Source organism: Zalophus californianus, chromosome 17, assembly GCF_009762305.2.
Source record: "Zalophus californianus isolate mZalCal1 chromosome 17, mZalCal1.pri.v2, whole genome shotgun sequence".
Lineage (NCBI taxonomy): Eukaryota > Metazoa > Chordata > Mammalia > Carnivora > Otariidae > Zalophus > Zalophus californianus.
The window spans coordinates 51,641,131-51,663,691 of NC_045611.1; the positions used below are offsets into that span (position 1 = coordinate 51,641,131).

At 59.9% G+C, this 22,561-nt stretch overlaps 1 protein-coding gene across 10 annotated transcripts in view; it reads left to right on the plus strand.

Moving 5' to 3' along the window:
* Nucleotides 1-22,334, plus strand: part of DHX34 (DExH-box helicase 34) — a 28,606-nt gene extending 6,272 nt beyond the window's left edge. For 9 of the 10 annotated variants that reach the window (XM_027618657.2, XM_027618663.2, XM_027618656.2 and 6 more), the window contains 15 exons: nt 1,291-1,602; nt 3,636-3,890; nt 6,170-6,272; nt 7,362-7,579; nt 9,934-10,108; nt 12,009-12,202; nt 13,252-13,353; nt 14,167-14,391; nt 14,536-14,709; nt 15,001-15,118; nt 16,142-16,248; nt 18,434-18,718; nt 19,457-19,633; nt 19,822-19,960; nt 20,482-22,334. In XM_027618657.2, the coding sequence (XP_027474458.1) occupies nt 1,291-1,602; nt 3,636-3,890; nt 6,170-6,272; nt 7,362-7,579; nt 9,934-10,108; nt 12,009-12,202; nt 13,252-13,353; nt 14,167-14,391; nt 14,536-14,709; nt 15,001-15,118; nt 16,142-16,248; nt 18,434-18,718; nt 19,457-19,633; nt 19,822-19,960; nt 20,482-20,615 (2,718 nt within the window). In that variant the 3' untranslated portion in view covers nt 20,616-22,334. The remainder of the gene's footprint in view (nt 1-1,290; nt 1,603-3,635; nt 3,891-6,169; nt 6,273-7,361; nt 7,580-9,933; nt 10,109-12,008; nt 12,203-13,251; nt 13,354-14,166; nt 14,392-14,535; nt 14,710-15,000; nt 15,119-16,141; nt 16,249-18,433; nt 18,719-19,456; nt 19,634-19,821; nt 19,961-20,481) is intronic. The other variant, XM_027618665.2, reaches the window with a different exon arrangement.
* The last annotated feature ends 227 nt before the right edge of the window (nt 22,335-22,561 follow it).

Sequence of the window (22,561 nt, forward strand, 5' to 3'; positions counted from 1 at the left end):
TCAGATCTGCAAGAATGTCTGGCTTTAGTGGATGCTGCCGAGCCACTTTGCAAAGTGGTCATACTCATCCACACTCCCAACTGGTGTGGTGTTCTGCACTTGTTACAGTTAATCTTTCTCGTTTTAGCTTTTCTGGGTGGGTGGATCGTAGTAGCACATTTTAATTTGCATTTCTCTGACAACTAAGGGTTGAACATATTTATTGGCCATTTGGAGATCCTCCTTTCTGAAGTGTCCGTTCAGGTCTTCTCCCCTGTTTGTCTTTTGTGTTGTCTTTTTGTTCTCGATTTATGGGGTTTTAAAGATGAGGGAAACGAGTCCTTTGTAGGATTTGTGTATTGCAGATCTTGTCTCCTACTCCGTGAGTTGTCTTTCATTTTCTGAATGCTGTCTTTTGATGATGGTGTCTTTTTATTTAAATACTGTTCAGTGTGTCATTTTCTTTCTGTGGTTGGCACTCTTTGGGTTCTGTTTAAGGATTATCTCCCTACTTTAAGAACATAAACACATCCTATGTTTTTTCCTAAGGATTTTTACCTTTAAAACTGTAATTTATCAGAAATTGATGCGTATGTGATATGAGGTAGGGGTTAAGATCATTTCCTCACGGGGCGCCTGGGTGGCGCAGTTGGTTGAGTGTCTGACTCTTGGTTTTGGCTCAGGTCACGATCTCAGGGTCGTGGGATCGAGCCCCGTGTGGGGCTCTGCGCTCAGCGTGGAGTCTGCTTGGGATTCTCTCTCCCTCTCCCTCTGCCCCTCCCCGCTGTACTTTTTCTCTCTCTCTCTCTAAAAATTTTTTAAAAAGATCATTTCCTCTCAATACTGCTTTTAACTGTCTTTTGCCTTGGATGAGTGACCTCAGTTTCCCCATCTGTGAGGTGAGAATAATGGTTCTTGCTTCTCATGGTGGCTGTGAGGATGAAATGGGTAGGGGGTGCCCATTCAGTGTTTAGAGTAGTTCCCACCAGAGTAGGGACTCAAAGAAAGGTGAACTATCCCCATGGTCATTAATTAGTATATACCCAGAGCTCTGTGCCAACACTTTATGTGCATGAGCACGTACTGTTCTCCCAGCAGTTGGGGGGATGTCTCTGAGGGACGGAACTGCTCGCCCAGAGTCAGTGGTACTAAGCGGCAGAGGTGGCGTCCAGACCCAAGCGTGCTGGACTCCAGAGTCTGATGGGGGCCCGGGAGCGGGGGCATTTGCTCAGATTTTCAGTTTGGGCGGATGCGGGCTGGTGCTCAGGTGCGGGCTCCTCTCCTGACCACCCCCCTTTCCCCCCAACTCAGGTTGGCTACCAGATCCGCTTTGAGAGCACGCGGACGGCGGCCACCAAGATCGTGTTCCTGACGGTGGGGCTGCTCCTGAGGCAGATCCAGCGGGAGCCCAGCCTGCCCCAGTACCAGGTCCTGATAGTGGACGAAGTCCACGAACGTCACCTCCACAACGATTTCCTCCTGGGCGTCCTCCGGCGCCTGCTGCCCAAGCGGCCGGACCTCAAGGTCGTCCTCATGTCGGCCACCATCAACATCTCGCTCTTCTCCAGCTACTTCGGTGGTGCCCCCGTGGTGCAGGTGCCCGGGAGGCTGTTCCCCATCACGGTCAGTGCTGCCCCCACGTCCCCCAGTCCTCCCACCCGGTCTCTGGCCGGCCTGGACCTGACCCTTCTCTCCTGCTCGGATTCCCATCTTTCCGTGAAGGACATTCTTGCTCGCGCTCTCTCTTCTAAAGCTGCCATATCCTGAGCATTTGCAGTGCGCTGGGCAGGTGCTCGGTGCTTGTTGGAGGAGACCCAGCAATGTAAAGCTATGAGTTTGTTCCTCTTATGTAACAGTCCCGCTGGTCCAGGCTGGTGGGCAGCTCTGTTGCATGTGGTCATTCAGGGACCCGGGCTCCTCTTTTCTCCTGCTCTACCATCGCATAGCGTGGAGCTGCTCAGTCTCCGCACTGTTGACGTTTTGGGCTGGATAACTCTTCGGTTGTGGGGGCTACCCTGCGTATTGTAGGATGTTTAGCCGCCTCCCTGGCCTCTTCCCATTAGCTGCCAGCACCATTCTCCCCCCCTCAGGGGTGACGGCCCAGAATGTCTCCAGACGTTACCAAATGTCCCCTGGGGGCAGCCCCCTGCCCCCTGTGCCAAGCACCCCTGTTCTAGGGAGCTGTCCGGGTCTGTCTGGTCAAAGCTTGCAGGAAGAGGGAAGGAGCCCTAGTCCAAGGAAAGGCCAGTTTGTCTTGGAGTTGGATGTGACTTTGCAGTTGTCTTGTTCTCTCCGTGCCCATGGTGCAAGGTGGGGAGGGCTGGAAGGTGCTCGCTCTCTCACTAGGGGACGGTGTGCCCAGGAAGAAAAGAGCAGAGTCTTTGGGGCCACCGTGGGTCTCGCACACCTCTCGACACCCCCGACCTCTCCCCATCCCCACAGCGGTCCTGGGCAGGCCTGACTCCACACACGTCCTTAATCTCCCACCCCAGGTCTTTGGTTTCTCCGGAAACTTCTATCCTGAACTTTTCCCCCTTTTGCACTGGCCTATTTGCTGTGGCTCACATAGTGGTCTTGTCGGTGATCAGAATGAAGCTGCTAGCATGGGAGTGCTCACGTGGGCCCTCACCACGGCCCTGGGGGGCCTGCGCCAGGGATTTCTGCCCCTGGGGGTAAAACAGAGGTTCAGAGACGTGGAGTGGCAGAGCCGGGACTGGAATCCTGCTCACAGATGTGGCCCCGGACCAGGGAGCTTCTCTTTGCTCTTTCAGATCCCCTTTCCCCTCCCCACCTGTCTGTCTCCCCGCCCCCCGCCCAGGGGTGGCACTCGTGGACCCCTCCTGCCTGGCTTCCCAGTGGCCCTCCAAGACGGTCTGTGCCTGCTCTCTCTGTGTTTTGAAAGCCAGTCCCTTCTCTCGCAGGGAGAGTTGGTAGGAGCCCCGGAGTTCCTAGCACCAGGAAACTGCACTGCTCCTTGTGGTTTTGGGTTCTAAATACCCCATCCGTCTGTCTTCCGAGCAGCTGTAAAAAAAAAAAAAAAAAAAAAAAAAAAAAAGCGGGCGGGGGGGGGAGCATGCTGTCTGAGAAGTGATTTTTCTAGGCTTTTGATCCTGACTCCACCCTTTTTTTTTTTTTTAAGATTTTATTTATTAGAGAGAATGAGATAGAGCATGAGAGAGGGGAGGGTCAGAGGGAGAAGCGGACTCCCTGCTGAGCAGGGAGCCAGATGCGGGACCCGATCCCGGGACTCCAGGATCATGACCTGAGCCGAAGACAGTCGCTTAACCAACTGAGCCACCCAGGCGCCCCCTGACTCCACCCTTAAAAATTCTGTTGTTGAAGTTACCTATCAAACCCAACAGAACACGACAGAACATGTGTGTCGCGCGTGGAGCTCAGCTAATTTTCATACTTCAAATACTTGCATGCAGCTAGCACCCAGACTGCAAAACCTCAGACGTCCCCAGCACCCCAGAAGCCTTCTGGTTACCCCCATACGCTGTCCTTTTAGGACGTCGTCCTCTAATTAACTCGCTCGAGGGCGCCAGGTGCTGCCTGAGGGGTCTGCACCGTCTCCCGCAGCCTGTGGTCTCCCTGCCCTGTGGCCGTGTGCTGGGGTGACAGGCACGCCCCTGCCTGGGGCCGTCTCCCTGCAGGTGGTGTACCAGCCGCAGGAGGCGGAGCCAGCAGCGTCCAAGTCCGAGAAGCTGGACCCTCGGCCTTTCCTCAGGGTGCTGGAGGCCATTGACAGCAAGTACCCCCCCGAGGAGCGGGGTGACCTCCTCGTCTTCCTCAGTGGCATGGCAGAGATCAGCTCGGTCCTCGAGGCCGCCCAGACCTACGCCGGCCGCACCCAGCGCTGGGTGGTGCTGCCGCTGCACAGCACCCTCTCCGTGGCCGACCAGGACAAGGTACCACGTGTGGCCAGGCCGGGGGGGCAGGGGGAGGGGAGGCCTGATTCGAGCACAGGTGTGCAGTGGGAGTCTGCGAGCTGGGTTGGGGAAGGGTCGGGAGGGGGCCGTCAGAGGCCGTCGGGTCACCCTGGTAGTTGTTTCTTTCCGGTTTGAGTCCCCCCAAACCTAGCAGCTTTGAAGAGTAAGTGTTCACCATCTCACATCACTCTCGCAGGTCAGGAGGTCGCGAGAGGCTTCGGTGGGTGCCTCTGGCCCAGGCTCTCTCCGGAGGGTGCAGCTGAGGGAGGGTGCAGCTGAGGTGTCGGCTGCCATCTGAAGGCTTGCCTGGGGCTGGAGGGACCTCCTCTGAGAGGGCTCACTCACATGGTGGGCTGTTGGCTGGGGGCCTCAGTTTCCCCCCTCGTGGGCTGCTTGAGTGTCCTCCCAGCATGGTGGCTGGCTCTTCCCAAGAGACCCAAGCAGAAGCCATAATATCTTTTATGGCCTGGCCTTGGACATCATAGCTCGTCATGTCTGCAGTGTCCTGTTAATCGACCTGGGCTGCTCTGGTCAGGGGGAAGGTGCTGGATGAGGGTGTGGATCCCGGGAGGTGAGCCGCATCGGGGCCTTTGTGGAGGCTGACTACCACGGTTCTCTGGTGGAGGGGGGCGGAGGGAGGCCCTTCAGGTCACACTCAGTTGTTGGTTGATTGAAGAAACCACCTTTGAGCACCTCCTTAGTGCTTCCCCTTGTGCCAAGGGGGCTCTTTGGGACACACTGGGAGCCAAGATATGGCCCTTCCCCTGCCGTAGCTGCCAGTCTGTGGAGGGAGCTGGCAAGCAACGATAATTTACAAATGGAAAAGGAAAGTTCTGGAAACGAGCATAGCTCTGTGAGAGCACAGTCGTGGCGGATTCAGGGAAGGCTTCCTGGAGGAAGAAATTTTCAAAACTGAGACCCGAGAAAGCCCCAGCCTAGGAAGGGGGCAGGGAGAAGAGTGTCCTGGCTAAGGTGTGTGGAGCATTGCTGGGTGCCGGCCAGAGTGGGCAGCTGTGTGCACGCCTGGCCTCATTTAGACCTTCCAGCAGCCCTGTCTGCCAGGGGCCGCTGTTACCCAGGACAGACACAGACACCTGGGCCGAGGCACTCGTGCAAAGTCACCTAAGTGGCCGAGCCAGGCTTTGGAACGTGGCAGTTTGGCACCAGAGCCCTTGCTCTTAACCAGAGGTTGCCAGCTTCCTGGAAAGGGCCAGGGAGTACAAAGTTGTAGGTTTGTTTATTTGAGAGAGAGCATGAGCAGGGGGAGGGGCAGAGGGAGAGGGAGAAGCAGACTCCCTGCTGAGCGGGGAGCCCGACGTGGGGCTCCCTCCCAGGACCCTGAGATCATGACCTGAGCTGAAGTCAGATGCTTAACCGACTGGGCTACCCAGGTGCCCCCAAAGTCATAGGTTTTGTGAGCCATTTCGTCTCTGGCTCGACTCCACTCTACCATTACAGTAGGAAGGCAGCCGCAGACTGACCCGGGTGAGGCTGTGCTGTGTTAAAACTTGATTCACAAAAAACAGAAGGCTGGATCTGGCCCCCAGGCCTAATTGCGGACCCCCAACTCTTGACCACTGTGTTTGTCTCTTGGGCCCAAGAGAAGGGCTTGTGCAAAGGGCCTGCGGTGAGAGAAAGGTGGGGCCCCTGGGAGACCACCTGCAGGGTGTCTGGGGTCCAGACTGTGATGGGGAAGGCAGGCCGGGTGGGACTGAGAGGTGGGCAGGTCTAGGCCGCAGGGCCCTGAAGACCCAGTGTGGTGCTTGGGCTTTGTCCTGCGTGCTCCTGGGAGCCATGGGAGGGTTCTGAGCAAGGTGGGGAGCAGTGCCAGTTTGTGCTTTAGCAGATCTCTCTGCTGTGTGTGATCACGGGTGGGAGGCCAGAGACGAGGGAGGAGGCTGGGGCAGGACCTGGGTGGGAAGGGAGGGCCTGGACCAGGGCAAGGCTGTGGGTTTGGGGAGAACAGAATGAATTTCGGAAACGTTCAAGACGTGCAAGTGTGGCTGGAGGGGGGAGGGGCAGGGGAGCCAGGACAGCCCAGGTTTCTGGCCTACATGGAGTGGTGGATGACGAGCTGTCTCTGAGATGGGGACTCGAGGAGGAAAGTGCTCAGTGGGAGGCGCTGAGGCTATTCGAGATATTGTAGGTGGGTGTGACGTGCCCGTGGGCCATCCAGGAGTCGTCAGGGAGGCCACTGGACACAGGTCAGCAAGGGTCAGCTAGTCTCAGATGTCACCTCCTCCTCTGCCCCCCCCCAGGTATTTGACGTGGCCCCCCCTGGAGTTCGGAAATGCATCCTCTCCACCAACATCGCCGAGACCTCTGTCACCATTGATGGGATCCGCTTTGTAGTCGATTCTGGTAAGGGCTGCTCCCCGCCACCCCTCAGGCCCTAGAGAGAAGTGTGGGGTCTGGAGATGTGCAAGTGCAGTGAGGGAACTCTGGACCAAAGCAGAGAGTAGGGGGCCTTAGGGCCGTGGTGCAGCGGCAACATCTTCTCAGACATTCCAAGCTTGCTCCTGCCCCGGGGCCTTTGCACTTACTGTTGTCCCTGCCGAGAGCAGTCTTTCTCCACATAGCCACAGGGCTCACTCCCGCATTTCAGGGCCTGCATAAATGTGCCACCATTAGAGAGGCCTACCTTGTCCACTTTTGGGATCCCCCTCTCCTCCTACTGCTGTTGCTTTCCGTATGAGACCTGTCGTTCCTCAGAGTATGGGCCTTATATTTCGTATCTGTTGACCTATTGCTTTTCTGTCTTCCCAACTGGACCGTTGTCTGGGAAGTCAGCGTAGCGTAGTGGTTGGGAGACGCTGGGGCCAGCCTGGCTATGTGACCAAGGTCGTGTCCCTGAGACCATGTGTGTTTGCTCATTTGTAAAATGACAAGAATAGCAGAGCCTCCCTTGGGTTGTAAGGATTCAGTGAGCGAATTCATCCCCTGGGTACTTCGGATGGTGCCTGGCGCAGAGCGAGCACTCTGTGTTAGCAGTGACATCATATTGAATCTGGGACGCCGCCCACGATAAAACATTCCGTAATTTTATGTACCATCAAAATTTAAGAATACCAGCCATTAAATGTGGACGTGCCTTTGCTTTCAAGGTGCGTCCCATTTTCAGAGACAGTGGAAGTGGACAGAGTCGGGCTTAGAGTTGATGAACTCTGCTCTGTTCAGCCCCGTGAGCCCGGGGACAGTGTTCACAGTGGTGCCTGGCACACAGGAGGTGCCTAATAATAACAGGTGGACGACCGGGCTCCTGAATACACAAACAGGAGATGGGTGAACGAGGAAACAAAAGGCTAAATCAACGAAGTGTCAGGGTCGAGGCTAAATAAGCTCTCGGTCCACGTCAGTGGAATGGAGGAGGAGGCGAGGGCGTCAGAGACCGAGCGGTGAGGTGCCCCCCCCCCCCGTGGCTACCGCACCAAGTCTCCCATCCCCGTGCAGGGAAGGTGAAGGAGATGGGCTATGACCCACAGGCCAAGCTGCACCGGCTGCAGGAGTTCTGGATCAGTCAGGCCAGTGCCGAGCAGCGCAAGGGCCGGGCCGGCCGCACGGGCCCTGGGGTCTGCTTCCGCCTCTACGCCGAGTCCGACTATGACGCCTTCGCCCCCTACCCCGTGCCGGAGATTCGGAGGGTAGCGCTCGACGCGCTGGTGCTGCAGGTGAGGCCGGGGCAGGGAGGGGGCCCCGGAGGCCCTCAGCCGGGACCCATCCCGGGGTTCCAGGGCCGGGAAGGGCATGGGGGCTCATGGCTTCCAAACGTCCGAGCCCCCTGGCGAGGGGAAGATGGTTCCCTGGGTCCACAGGCTGGTGGGAAAAACCTCGTGACTCCGTCAGAATGCCTTCAGCTGGGACAGAAAATCCACCCGGAAGTGGCTCTTGAAAGCGGGGTTTCTCCGTACATTTTATGTCATGGCTCTTAGCTCATTAGCTTTGCTTCGATTAGGCAGCTGCGCCAAATAGGCCCCCTCGCCGAGCGGCCAACACACAGAACCTTGGTCCTCGGGGTGGTGGGCGGTTTCTTTTATTTGGGGACCCAGGCCCCTTTCCTGTGTGGCTTCGGTGGAGGGGAGGGAGCATGGGAGAGGAGCTTGGGAGGGTTGGCGGGCCAGGCCCCTCCACTCACCTTGCCCTGGTTAGCACTCACGCCTGCGGCCGCTGGGGAGCCTGACCAGTGTGGGCTCTGGGCTCTGGGCTCGGGCAGAAGAGGAAGGGCCAACGGCTTCCACAGCAGGCTTCCCCAGGCCGGAGCGGCTGGGAGCACCAACCAGCCCCCTTCCTGTGGGTGATGCACCCTCAGAGTTCCTGTTTTGTTTGATTTCATTTTTCAAAAATGCTGCTTGGGGCCCACTGTGTGAGTTCCTGACCCGCGGGGCCTGACCAATACGGACGATGGACCGTCTCCCAGCGGAGCAGTCCCCGGATGGGGAGGCGGCAGTCTCGGTTATTTAAGTGGGTCAGTGATGTCCTACAGGGCTCGGGCTCGTTCTAGCCTTTTCCGTCTTCCGTCCGTCAGCGGCTCTTCTAAGCACAGTGATGGCAGAGGTGACACTGGATAGAGAGCGCTTGCCTCGCACTCGCTGTGGGCCAGGTGCTGTTCTCGTGTTGTCTGTGTAGAACTGTTTGGATCCCTGCAAAAGCTAGACAGGAGGTAGTTTTATCATCCCAATTGCTGGATGAGGAACCAGTCGCACAGAGACGTGATTTAAGTTGCCCCAGGTGTCCCAGGCGGTCAGCGGCAGAGCCCGGGTTCCATCTGGGGCTGTCCGGCTCCGAGCCGGCCTCATGCGTGCCACCTGGCTGTGGCAGCCGTGGTGTCACCCCACCTCCTTGACCATCCAGACGCAGAGGCAACAACTGCCCCTCTGCATGGGTCTCATTTTTAAGACCCTGGGCACCTTTCCCTGAAGGCCCCTGGCCACTCTCCCATCCCGTCTCGTTGGCAGCACTGGGTCATGGGTGTCTCCTGGTTGACCTGGAAATGCCCAGGGCCAGGGCCTTGGCTGAGTAGCTCAGAGCGGGGATTGCTGGCCCCGGCTACACACTGGAATCATGTAGAGAGCTTAAATTTAAAAAATCTGGCCTTACCCCTCACCCAGAGCTTCTAACGTAAAGGTGTTTTTTTTGTTGTTTCTTTTTTTTTCATGGGCACTGGGTGTTTGTCCGGGAAGCAGGGAGGGAGGTGGACCGGCTGCGTGCCGGGTGGCCAGCCCGCCTTGTGGTGCCCGCCGGATGAGGCCCAGGTCAGCAGGTGACCTCGCAGCAGGGTTGGCTAGAGCCCCTGGGCCCTCTGAGCTTCCTTCCCGCTCTCTCCCGGCCCCATGAGCCTCCCTGCCCACCTTTCCTCCATCTGGTCCGGAGAGGGGATGGTTGCTTCCGCCTTGCCAGGCCCGGTGATGGGTGCATTCTTTACTTCATTCCCCCACACGCTGCTGCCCCTCTGGGCCTCTGAATTAATGAGGATCCACTTTGGTCCACGGTGAGAGAAACTCAACTCAAACTACCATGAGCAGAAAAGAGGATTTCACGAGGTTGTGCATCCATCGTGGGGGTGGTCTCGCTTAGGAATGACTGAGGACTTTTTCATCTGCTGTGCTTGGGCTGATCTCCAGGCAAGGGCAGAATAATCCCAGCAGCTCTGGGCTTCCATGCTGGCCCCTCACAACCAGAGAGGAAGCCAGAACTTCTCTCTCCCAGCGTCCGTTTGCAAATGTCCTGGGGAGGATCCTGATTGGCCCAGCTCAGGTCCCATACTCATTCCTTGATCGGTTGCTCTGTTGAGGGGCTGAGAAACCAAGATTGGTCCAGCTTAGGTCCTGTGGCTTGCTCTGTGGCCAGGGTCCAGGAGAAGAGGTGCTGGAGAGACAGACAGGGGCCCTTCTCCCCTGCCTCATGCAGAGGGCCTTGGCATTGGGAGTTTTAAGGTAGCATGAGTTTGTGATCTTTGAGCCCCTGGCCAGTGCTCAACAGTAGCTCCCGTGTCCCCCATTCCTGGGGGGCCCAACTGTCATTCCAGATGAAGAGCATGAACGTGGGGGACCCACGAACCTTCCCTTTCATCGAGCCCCCGCCACCAGCCAGCCTGGAAACAGCCATCCTCTACCTCCGGGACCAGGGGGCCCTGGACAGCTCCGAGGCCCTCACCCCCATTGGGTCCCTACTGGCCCAGCTGCCGGTGGATGTTGTGATTGGTGAGGACTTCCTTCAGAGTGGTCACCCAGGGCGCTGGGAGTGGCTGTGGGGAGCATTCACGCTCTGAGTGACTTGTAGGGCCAGCCTGTTCCTTCTCTGGGCCCTGTCGGTTCGGTCACGAGTTCCCTGTTCCGGGCACTGGGGTACAGCAGTAAACAAACAGGCCCCTCTCTCCCCCGCACACCCTGTTCCCAGCTCCACCCTGTGTCCCCTCTCTTGGTGTTGTAAGGATGTCAACATGGCCTGTCTCTTCCTCTTGCTCATCCCTGAGTCATCCCTGCCACTTCTGAGAAGCTCGCTGACCGACGTGTGTTCTGGTCTGATTCTCCTGACTCGAGACTCTCTAGAGGCTCTGTGACCCGCAGAATATTTCCAGGCGAGCAGGACTTCTTGTGGCACTATTGGCCAGGCATGATGTTTCACAGAACCTTCTGCCCATGTTAACATCATTAACGTCCCCATCAGTGCACCACCCTGGAGCTTCAGGGGGGACAGGAGCCTGGGGACCACCGACCCTGAGGTCCTCTCATGGTTATGAAGGTGGTTCTGTTTGTTTTAGGACACAGGGCTAGAGCAAGGGAAATCCGATCTGAGAAGAAAAAGAACGTTCTGTGAGCATTGGCTGTGTGTCAGTGAAAGGCTCTGTAAGCCTTCTATCATTTCACCCTCACCTGGGGAGGGGAGGGCCTCTGGTCACCCCTTCAGTACAGATGAGGACGTTGAAGATTGGCCAGGGACAAAGATCGGCACCCAAGGGCCCAGAGCAAGCAGGCAGCAGGGCCTGGATTGGATCCGGCGTGACGTGGGAGTGACTCATTCCAGCCTCAGAGACGGGTTGTCACTCACTTGCTCAGGGTCATGCTGTGGGCAGAGCTGGGAGGGCACCCCAGCCAGGCAGACACTGTCAGTCCCCAAGCCCCGCAGGACAGGGGGTACACATGACTCAGTGCCGGGAGGTTCCGGGCCCGGATGGCTCAGTCACCGTGCTTTGTCTGTGCCAGGTGGGGCGCTAAGTGCTGGGAAGCATGGTCCATTCTCACAGCAGCCAGACGCCGCCCTTAGCCCATTTCACCGACGGGAAGACAGGCGCAGAGAAACGGAGGGACTTGCCCGAGGGACAGAGCTAGAGGGTTCTGGGACAGCCTCGTTTTCTTGCCCAGCTTTATTTTCCGAGGCTAGATGTGTAACAGGAGCTTTCCAGAAAGGCAGCCAAGGGGACCAGTGAGGATGAGTCAGACGCGTGTTACGCAGGCCACTGAGCACGGGGCAGACAGGCGAGGTCCTGGTGGTGCGGACCAGGGACCTGCTGCTTCCATCTTTCCCTGTCTTCCCTGCTCCCACTCCCCGCCCCCCCGCTTCCCCTCTCCCCCTACCACCACCTTGAATTAAACAAAGATGGCAGGAGAGGATCCAGCTGAGGCAGGCGCAGAAGTCAGTGCCTGTGGTGTGCCAGGCCGACTGTTGGGGCTCATGTGGGGTCCCGTTCTGGAGGGAGGAGGGAGAGACCGTGGCGGGTCAGAGCAAGTGCCAGGAAGGAAAACAAAGCCAGGAGGGGGATGTGGGGGTGTGGGGGCGTCAGTTGTAGAGAGGAGAGCCAGGTGGGTGGGGGCAGTGCTGCTGACAACGGCCAGCTCTCAGACAGTGCCCACCTGCGGCCCGAGGCAGTGAGACTGAGGTGACCTCTGGCCTACAGATGGGGAAACTGAGGCCTTGCCCAAACTCACGTGACTGGGAAGCAGAGTGTGGGCTTGATTCTGTCCCTGTGGCTCCCGAGGCCCTTTGCGGGCCAGGTGGAGGGGGTTTGGGGCTGGCTGGGGGTGGGAGGTGGGGGGGGGGTGGCCGTCCCAGAGCCCAGGAGGCTCAGCTCGGTGTCCGCGCACCTCTTCCCACCCCTGCCAGGGAAGATGCTGATCCTGGGCTCCATGTTCCACCTGGCGGAGCCCGTGCTCACCATCGCGGCTGCCCTCAGCGTCCAGTCGCCCTTCACCCGCAGTGCCCAGAGCCACCCGGAGTGTGCAGCGGCACGGCGTCCCCTGGAGAGTGACCAGGGGGACCCCTTCACACTCTTCAACGTCTTCAACGCCTGGGTGCAGGTGAGGGCGGCGGCGGGGCCGCCCGTCTGTGACATTGTGCGTGGGGCCAGGGGAGGCCCACTACCCCGCCGAGGACCCCTGAGCCCTCTGCAAACTGGAAGGGCCCTGTCTCCAGCATTCATTTCTGGGGCCCAGCCTCAAGGGGAGGCTGTTTTTTATTTTTTTAAAGATTTTTATTTCAGAGAGTGTGTGCATGTACAAGTGCGGGGGAGCAGCAGAGGGAGAGGGAGAAGCAGACTCTCCACTTAGCAGGGAGCCTGATGTGGGGCTTGATCCCAGGACCCTGGGATCATGACCTGAACCGAAGGCAGATGCTTAACCGACTGAGCCACCCAGGCGCCCGAGGCTGGGGTTTCTTTTTTGTTTTTATTTTTTTTAAAGATTTTATTTATTCATTTGAGACACAGAGATACAGAGGGAGCATGAGCGGCAGGGCGGGGGGCGGGGGGGAAGGAAGAGAGAGGGAGAAGCAGGCTCCCCGCTGAGCCAGGAGCCTGGTGTGGGGCTCGATCCCAGGACCCTGGAATCATGACCTGAGCCGAAGGCAGACGCTTAACCATCTGAGCCACCCAGGCACCCCCAAGGCTGGGGTTTTTAAAGCGCTGAATAAAACCCCTGCCACCCAGGGGAAGGCCACACCCTCCTAGGGTAGCACATGCTCTGGGCCTGGCCCTGTGCCAGGCAGTGCTGGAGACCTGGTGGTGACTAAAAGCATGTGGCCCTGCCCTCCTGGGTTGCACAGTCCCGTGCAGGGAGGCAGACCTGTCCCCGGACTGTGACCACCCAGAATGGGCTGTGATAGGCAGTCCAGGGGGCTGGGAGAGCCCAGAGGGGATGTCTGACCCAGTGTGGTGTCCGAGGGCTTCCTGTAGGAGGGGGCAGTGGCGCTGAGACCTGGAAGGAGGAGGAGAGCACATGTGTCCCTGCCTCTAATTCTTCAGGGGCTGGTGTTTGGGCCCGTGCTGGGGGCATCCAGGCGCTGGGTCAGCCCCTGCACCCTTCCCCAGCCAGCTAGGCCCTGACCCCCTGGTGTCTGGTTTTCCACCCAGGTGAAATCTGAACGGAGGAGAAACTCACGCAAGTGGTGCCGCCACCGGGGTATAGAGGAGCACCGGCTGTACGAGATGGCCAACCTGCGGCGCCAGTTCAAGGTGAGGCTCGTGACCAAACCTAGGAGGCTGGGAGGTGGAGTGAGTGCGGGTACCCCACCCCTTTCCTTCTCTGATGGAGCAGTCAGAGTCCCACCCTACACCCACCTCCCGCAACCCTCAGACACTCAGACATGGGGTGGCCTGGGTGAATCAAAGGGGGTGGAAATCCAGGAGGGCTTCCTGGAGAAGTGGACAGGGTCAGCGGTCACATGCTACATCCTCACGAAGAACCTGGCTGTCTGGAGCAGGGGTGCTGAGCTCTGGGAGGCACCAGGGGGCGATGGCCGGCACACCAGATCCGGAGCGGACGTCCCAGTGGCGAGTCCCAGCTCTGTCATTCGCTAGCAGTGCGATCCTGGGCAAGTTCCTGCATGGCCCTAGGCCTCAGTCTCCCCGCTGTCCTCTGAGGGTTAAATGAGTTAATACACGAAGAGCCTTTAGAACAGGGCGAGTCCCTGGTGTCATCACTGCCCGTGATTGCGGATGGCCACACTGAGGTCCAGAGGGGGTGGTCACCCGACCGCAGCCTACAGTGCAATTTTAGGAGCCCCCCCCCCCATCAGGGACCACAGGTGTTCAGACTGTTCTCGGCATCTCTGGCTTTCCAGAGCCTCGCTTCACTTTGTGTTGGCCTGCAGACCCCGAGAGGGTAGTGAAAGGTGGGGGGCCCCTCTGTGTCACACAGATGCGACGTCCCGTGTCCTCCGAAACAGAGGGGCCGGCGAGTGGCGGGCCCCAGACTAGAGCCCCCAGACTGGAGCCCCCAGACTCGGCCCGCCCTGTGTCCCTCACCTGGGCCCCGCCCGCCCCCAGGAGCTGTTGGAGGACCATGGGCTGCTGGCCCGGGCGCAGGCCGCGACGCCAGGCGACAGCTACCATCGGCTGCAGCAGCGCAGGGAACGCAGGGCGCTGTACCACCTGAAGCGGCAGCACGAGGCGGGCGGGGGGCGCCGGCGCAAGGTGCTGCGGCTGCAGGGGGGCCTGGACGGCGGCTCCAGCGACGAAGACCAGGGACCTGGCGATGGTGTGGACATCCAGGTGGGCGGCGCTTCGCGGACAGGACCTGGTGCCCGCGCTCTGCAGCACCCGGGGGTCCACAGGTCCTAGCTCCAGCCCCTTGGGTACTGGGCTGGGCCCCCCCAGGAACCCACCTTCCTCCCCCCGCCCTGCGTTTCCCCCCAGGACGTGAAGTTTCAGCTGCGGCACAGCCTGGATCAGCTGCAGGCGGCCACCAGCTCAGCCCAGGACCTGACGCAGGACCAGATGGCCCTGCTCAAGCTGGTGCTGGGCCGGGGCCTCTACCCGCAGCTCGCCGTCCCGGATCCGTTCAACAGCAGCCGCAAGGACTCGGACCAGGTGGGCCTCCTCCTTGCACCCTGGCCCCGCGTGCGCGCCATCACTCAGCTCGCCTTCCCAGCCCTGCTCGGTGCCGAGGACACGGCGGTTACGGGAACAGTCCTGGCCCTGCGCTCACGGGGCTCCGGTGCAGCGTGGGGGTGTCAGGGGAGGCTTCCTGGAAGAGGGGATTTCTGAGTGGAGACACGGATGGAGGAATCTGGCCGAGAGCGTGGAGGAAAAGAGCTCTGGGCAGTGGAAGAGCAGGGCTAAGGGCCTCTGTCACCTGGCGCCTGCCTTTGGCCTCTGCAGGTTTTCCACACGCGGTCCCAGCAGGGCACCGTGCTGCACCCCACCTGCATCTTTGCCAACAGCCCCGAGGTACTGCACACGCAGGAGCGGGAGGCCAGGGGCGGCGAAGCAAGCCGAGGTACCGTGAGTGCAGGCGGGGAGAGAAAAACCCCTTGGGAAGTGAGGGGCAGGGGGACAGTGACCTCAGGGTGTCCCTCAACATCTGGGGTTACCCCCTGGCCCCCACTCACACTCTGCCTCTGCTGGGGCTGCTGACAAGGGAGCGGCAGGTGTGGGGGCTTTGGGGCCCCAAAAGCCAGACCGCTCAGGGAGTCACTCCCCCACTGAGCCCCGCCCTCCCTGTGGCGGTGGCAGTGGTGGCTGATGGGGCACTGTGGCCACACCCCAGGCCGGAGCGTTTAGCGAGGAGAGGGGACCTGTCCCGTGTGCTCTGTGAACACCCCGGCTTGGTCCTGCCCGGGGGGCTCCCCTGGCCGCTGGGGCACGGAAGGCAGCGTCCAGGCACTTGGCCGGAGGAACCAGCTGGCTGAGGCCGTAGCAGGCCAGGCGGGGTCCCGGGCGGGGCGGCCCCCCCCCCCCCCAAGGCACAGGCACCTGAGCTCTGTGTGAGCTCTGGGACGCAACTCCTCTCCTTGTTTGTAAACAAAGTAACCCTGTTAAAATGTCAACATTAACCCCAAAAGGTAAGGTTTACGATTTTAAACATCAAAGGTAGAATTTGAAACTTTGCTTTAACTGCTGTAGATTCTTAGTTCATTCTCTGATGAAAAACAATGTTACATTGTTTTTCCCCTTTATTTTTTCATTTTGAAAAATCCCAGACCCCGTCCAAGTAGAGAATGGGACGAGCCCTTGGTACCCTCACCCAGCTTCCTGCCACCCCGTGTCTTCCGTCATCCCACGTTTTTCTCCTTTTTGCTGGGATCAGATCCCAGACGTCATATCATTTAGAAGTGTAAAAATGACGGGTTTTTTTGCACTATGAGAACGCTATCACACCTAACGAAAGTAGCAGTATTTCTTAACGTGTGTAAATGGCCCTGGGGGGACCGGCAGCCCTTGGGACAGACCAGCGCGGGGGCTGCTGAGGGTAGGAGATCGGGTGGCAGGGTGTCCTGAGCTGCCCTGTGGACTGTTTCAGATGACAAGGACAAGATGAGCAGCAAGCACCAGCTCCTCACCTTCGTCTCCCTGCTGGAGACCAACAAACCCTACCTGGTGAACTGCGTCCGCATCCCCGCTCTGCAGGTGTGTCCCAGCCCCGCGCAGCCCGACTCACAGGTTTGATGACTGTGTCCCCGGGGCAGGAGGCCGGGGTGGGCCCCGAAGAGCTGCCTTCCCCCTGCTGGCTGCTGGCTTTGCATTCGTGTCTTCATTCAGTAAGCACTTGCTGAGCACCTGCTGTGTGCCTGGAACTGTTGCAGGCACTGACAGCCCAGCAGTGAACAAGACCAGACCCAGTTCCTGCTGTCCCAGAGCTCACATCCGGCTGGGGAGGATGGTAATAAGGACAGTAAAGTGCTGCATGATATGTTAGCAGATGAGGAACATTTGGGGAAAATGAAAAGAATAGGGTAAGGGGGTTGCGGGGGCGGTGAGGGTATGGAACAGGCTGTAATATGAAGTGATCAGGGTGTGGGCCTCATTGAGAAGGTGTAGTGGAACAAAGGAAGAAGGGAGGGAAGGAGCCACAGGATACGTAGGGAGAAGAGTGTCTTGGAACAGCAAGTGCAAAGGCCCTGAGGCACACACATGCCCGCCGTGCCCAAGGAACAGCTGGACCAGAGGTGGTGAAGGGACGAGTGGCTGGAGCTGGGGTCAGAGAGATGAGGTCAGAGAGGCTGGAACCCCCACCCCTGGGAGGTTTTGAGCAGAGCTGGAACGGGGTCTGATGCGGGGCAGTAGCAGGAGCCCAGCAAGGAGGCGACTGTAGTCATCCGGGGAGGAGAGGGTGGTGGCTGGCCCCAGGTGGAGGCTGAGGACACGCTTGGGTTGCGGATAGATCGGGGTATGTGTCTGGAGCCAGGAAGGGAGAGTCCTGCCGGCATTAGCTGCCCCGCCCCGTGAGTTCCTCATGCCACCATGAGGCGAGGGGGGCGAGGGGGGGGCGAGGGGGGGCATGTTGCTTGTCTGAGCCGCACAGTGAGCAGGGGGCCGAGCCGGAGCTCCGGGGCCCCACGCCACACCTCATGGCTCCTCCGCCCATCAGCTGGGGGTCCCCGTGACCAGGCCCCCTCGCTTCAAACCCCCCCCCCCCCGCCCCAGGGAATGCAGAGAGAAGGGAGAAAGCCCACGGGCTCCCTGAGCCTCCGGTGATTTTGCCGGTGCCGTGCTCTCCGCCCAGGCCCGGAATGCTGACTTGAACCTGCTCGGTTCATCTTCACTCAAACACGGATCAAGCAGCTGCCTGGCACCGGGTGCTGCTTCCTGATCTAGGTGCTGGGGATGCGGTCGTGAGCAGAATCCCAACACGGCCTGCATCCCTGGGGCTCGCAGAGGCGTGGGGGAGGCAGGCAGTAGACAAGAACACCAAGAAATAGGGGCGAGAATGCCAGGTTCCCCAAGCAGTGCTAGAAAGGAGCAGAGCAGGGTCACATGGCGCCGACGGGTAGGACTTCGGCGAGGAAGCAGAGGTTCACAGCGGAGAGCCTCCGCCGCACGCTTGGGGTCCGGAGGGGGCGTTTCTCACACACACAAAAGGAGAACCGTGGGCGGAGCAGATCCGTCCCTGTGTCCGCCCCCATCAGTCCGCTACAATAGCCGGGCCTTTTTTCCATTTCCCGATGCATTTTATTTTTTTTTTAAAGATTTTATTCATTTATTCATGAGAGAGACAGAGGGAGAGAGAAGCAGAGGGAGAAGCAGGCTCCCAAGGAGCAGGGAGCCCGATGTGGGACTCGATCCCAGGACCCTGGGATCATGACCTGAGCCGAAGGCAGACGCTTAACCATCTGAGCCACCCAGGCGCCCTCCCGCTGCATTTTAAAGTAAACGGGCTGGAGTCAGGGCCCTCAGCCTCAGACACGCCAGCGTCCGTCCGTTAACTAGCGTTCAGTTCTTGTTTGTGCATTTTGAGGGCAAAGCGTAGGTAGTGACATGTACAGACGGGAGGGACGCCGAACGAGGTGGTGTTGACAGCATCTGTGTGCGTTAGCGCAGCCGCGTGGCGCCGCGGGAGGGTGACACTGACTTCTTAGAACCTAGTACAGTTTACTCTTTAGCCTTGGTTGGTCTGTCTGTCCGGTTACCAAGTTCGTTCTGTGGGGGCAGGGACCCTCGTTTGCAGCTGAGGCTGGAAGGGGGCCTGGCCCCACCGGGGGCGGTGTGTGTGTGCAGGTGTTTAGTGGGGGGAGGACTGAGGGGTGGGCGGGGGTCTCTCTGAGCTGGCCTCCTGCCCCGCACACCCACCGGCGACGTGTCCCCTCTCTTCCAGTCCCTCCTGCTCTTCAGCCGGTCCCTGGACACCAACGGGGACTGCTCGCGCCTGGTGGCCGACAGCTGGCTGGAGCTCCAGCTTGCGGAGAGTGAGTGCGCTGTCCGCCTTCTGGCAGCTTCCGTGCGGCTCCGGGCCCACTGGGAAAGCGCCCTGGACCGGCAGCTGGCCCGTCAGGCCCAGCGGCGGTGGCCAGAGATGGGTCAGGAGGCGACGGCAGCTCCAGTGGACTGCAAGGAGGCAGCAGACCTGAGCAGGGACCTGCTACAGTTCGCAGCGTCCGAGGTGCGTGTGCCTGGCCCAGAGGGACCGCCCGCCCTGGGGATTCCGAGTCCAGAAGGCCTGGCCTCCAGCTCCCTGTGGCGGTCTGCAAACCGGACAGGCCAAGGACAAGCCCAAGGTCACACAGCGGGGGAGGGGCAGAGCAAGAATTTGACCCCGGGTTGCCCAGCTCCAGAGGCCGAGCCATTAGCCCCTGCGGGCCCCTCCCCACCAGTTCAGCATGCATTTATTGAGCACCACTGCATGCGCTGTGTGAGCTTCCCTCAGTAAGAGTTAAGGGCGTGCAGGCTGGGAAAGGAAGCTGTCAGTAGCCATCCGTTCATGGAGGGCACGGGGGAAGATCAGTTCCCTGCCTCGTCAGCGGGGAGTTGGCAATTGCTCCTGCTTCTACTGCGTGCGGATGGGGCGCAGAGAAGGGTGTGCACCAGAGTGATTTCCTGGAGCGGCGGGTCCAGGGAGCCAGGGCAGGGGGATTGGACTAACACGCCAGGTGAGGATGGGCAAGCTGGCCAGGTGGCAGGTCTGGTTGTGGTCCCCCAGGTGACAGGGAGCAGAGAAGGGGCACCAGGGCATGTGTTAGACAAGCCTCTGGTAGCCAGTGTCTGAGACTGTTGTGATTGACTTAAGCAGTTGGCCCTCTTACTGAACCGTCCAGGGTCTGATTTCAGGCACAGTTGGATCCAGGTGCCCCAACAATGTCTCCCTGAGTCGGTCCCTCCTTTCCTGTCCCTCCTTCCCCAGGTTCCCTACCGCCTCCGGCGGCTCACAGGGCTGGAAGTCCAGAACCTATATGTGGGACCCCAGACCATCACCACTGCCCCCAGTCTCCCCGGCCTCTTTGGCAGTTCTCCCCTCTCCCCCCACCCCACTAAAGGGGGCTACGCAGTCACTGACTTCCTCACCTACAACTGCCTCGCGGTAAGCATGGACCCCACTTTGGCCCATCGCCCCCCCCTCCCGCCCCTGAAGATGGGATCTGTGGGAGTCCGGGCCTCCCCACCAGCCGCGTCCCAACTTAGTGCAAGGACATGGTTTCAGCATGGGGCCTCCCAACCCCGAGGGGTTCTGGGATGGGGCCACGTCCTGATGCAGCCTTCCTGCCCCAGAACGACATGGACCTGTACAGCGACTGTCTCCGCACCTTCTGGACCTGCCCCCACTGTGGCCTGCACCTGCCCCTGACCCCCTTGGAGCGCATCGCCCACGAGAACACGTGCCCCGAGGCCCCGCAGGACGGCCCCCCAGGTAAGAATGTGGGGGGCGGCCAGGGCACCTGCATCCGCCCGCCCCTCCCGCGGTGGTTTCCTGCGAGTCTGGGCATTCATCCGCTCGACATCTGGGGACTGAGGACAACCCTCGGGCCCTGGTTGGAGCTCCACATCAGGCTTTGTCCCAGGAGCCGGGCTGGGAGGGCCCAGGACGTCCCCTCTTTCTCATTCCTTTGTGTCTGTCCTTTTCTCTGTCTGGCAGCTGTCTCTGTCTCGGCCACACACCCCCATAGTCACCCAGGGGATGCCACAGCGGGCATGCACCACACACCACCCGCCAGGGCTGGTCCGGGAGGCAGCAGTGGGTGTCCCAGGGGGTGACAGATACAGAGTAAAGACTTGCCTGTGTGCATGTGTTAATCCAGGAAGGCTTCCCAGAGGAGGGAGAGCCAGAGGCGGGGAGAAAGCCTGAGCCCCCGGGGGCCTTGGGCGGGGGTGGGAACACACGGTGGAGCCACCCCCCACCCCCACCACAGCCTTGCTTCTCCTCTCTCCTAGGGGCTGAGGAAGCCACCCCCGAGCCCCTCCAGAAGGCGTCTGGCCTGCAGAGGCCTTACCACTGCGAGGCCTGCCAGAAGGACTTTCTATTCACGCCCACGGAGGTGCTGCGGCACCGGAGGCAGCACCTGTGAGCCGGGCCGGGGAGCCCTGTGTGTCACCTCACCTGTCGCCCCCGCCTGTCATCCCTGCCCAGCATCAGGGCCGGGCCCAGGACTCCCGCCCGAACCTGCAGCCTGGGCCCAGCTCGGCAAGGAGGGAGTATGAGTATGTGAATAAAGTCCCTTACACGGACTCTGCCCTCGGAGCCTGCCGCCGCCCCACGCTGGCCCTCCCGTCCTGCTTGCTGCCCCGTGTCATCCGGGGCACTGCGGGGCAGATGGGGGCAGGGGGGGCCCAGCAGGGACTTCAGATCCCAGGCAGAGGACCCTTCTCCCCCCCGCTCCCCTCCGCTGCTCTCTCCCGAGTCTGTCCTCGCGGGCCCTGCTTTTCCTCAGACTAGGGAGACCTGCGTTGTCCCTCCGCATGAGTCGCTTCGAGAACTGGGGGGTGGGGGGTACCTTGTCGGTGGGGGCCCCCATCTGACACGGTCCCCCGGGGCCGTTCCTGCTGCCGGGTCCTTGGCAGTTCTCACTTGTCCCCTCCGACCCCCAGCCCGACCCTGCCGCACACATGAGAACCACAGGGAAACCCCGTGAACCCTGGATGCTGGCAAATCCCACGGCTCCATTGAAAGAGAATAGCGAAAGATGCAGGTTCCCAAAGCTGGCTCCAGAAGAGAAAGAACTATGACGTCAGCATTGCACTAAGGCCCAGACGAAGAGCCCACTACAGTATTCAGTATGAACACAGACACAAAGCCCTCACCAAAAGTTTAGCCAGGCCTATTCCGCGGTCAGTAAAAAGGGCAGTAAGTCCCATCATGGCCAAGTGGGGTTTGTTCTAGGAACCGCGTTGGTTTAACGTTTGAAGACCAGTGGGATTCACCATATTAAAAACAAAGCACATCAGAAAAATTTCAACATCCTGGGGCCTCGGGTAAACCCCTCGACCTCTCTGCTTTACCGTTTTTCTGACCAAACACAGCCCCACTGTCTATTTTCAAATTTAAATCTTGGAAAGCCCTCATATTTTTTCCCCGAGTCTGAGAGCAATGCGTGGTTGTGTGGGGGCAGGGATCAGAGCCTAAATAGAAGCCACGGCAGGGGTTTTCACCAGGAAGGGGGTTAATACGGGGATGGGGGGCTGACGACAGCCCGGGAGGCTGGAGCGGCGGGCTCCGGGCCCGGCCCTCGGGAGCGACCCGCAGGACGACAGCACAGAACCCTCGGAGGCCGCCGCCGGGACCGCTGAGTGCAAGAACGCCCGGCCCCGGCCGTGACCCTGGGGTGTCTGCTGCAGCACCCCCCCCCCCCGTCTCTGGAGGGGTCCGCCTGCCGGAACCTGCTCCGCGGCCAGAGTCCGGCTGCGGGGGCGCCGTCTCCAGCCTCCGCCGCCAGAGGTGAGGGGGGTCAGCCGGGCCCACCCGGGGTCCCCCTGCCGTGAGCAACGCGGGCGGAAACGGAGAAGGTGCAGAAATGCGATGGAAGGAGCAAGAATCTACCGCGATCCGCCTTCCCGGGCGCAGCCGCCAGCGCCTTTCTCTGCGCATGCGTTTCCAGACTTGTACGCACTGGTCAAGGTCGTGTGGCGCCCTTGGCCGGTTGAACAGTTCTCCGAGACAGATCCTAAGGGTTTCCCCAGCTCACTACACATTCGTCCGAAAGCGGACTCTTTACAAATGGCGGTGAAATGGCCCAAGTGGAGACGCCCCACGTGTAAATACCCGCGTCCTGCTCTTGCGTCTTTGGAGCTTCGGTCTCTGTTTTTTTTTTTTTTTTTTAAAGATTTTATTTATTTATTTGAGAGAGAGAGAATGAGAGACAGCATGAGGGGGAGGAGAGTCAGAGGGAGAAGCAGACTCTCCGCCGAGCAGGGAGCCCGATGCGGGACTCGATCCCGGGACTCCAGGATCACGACCTGAGCCGAAGGCAGTCGCTTAACGAACTGAGCCACCCAGGCGCCCTCGGTCTCTGTTCTT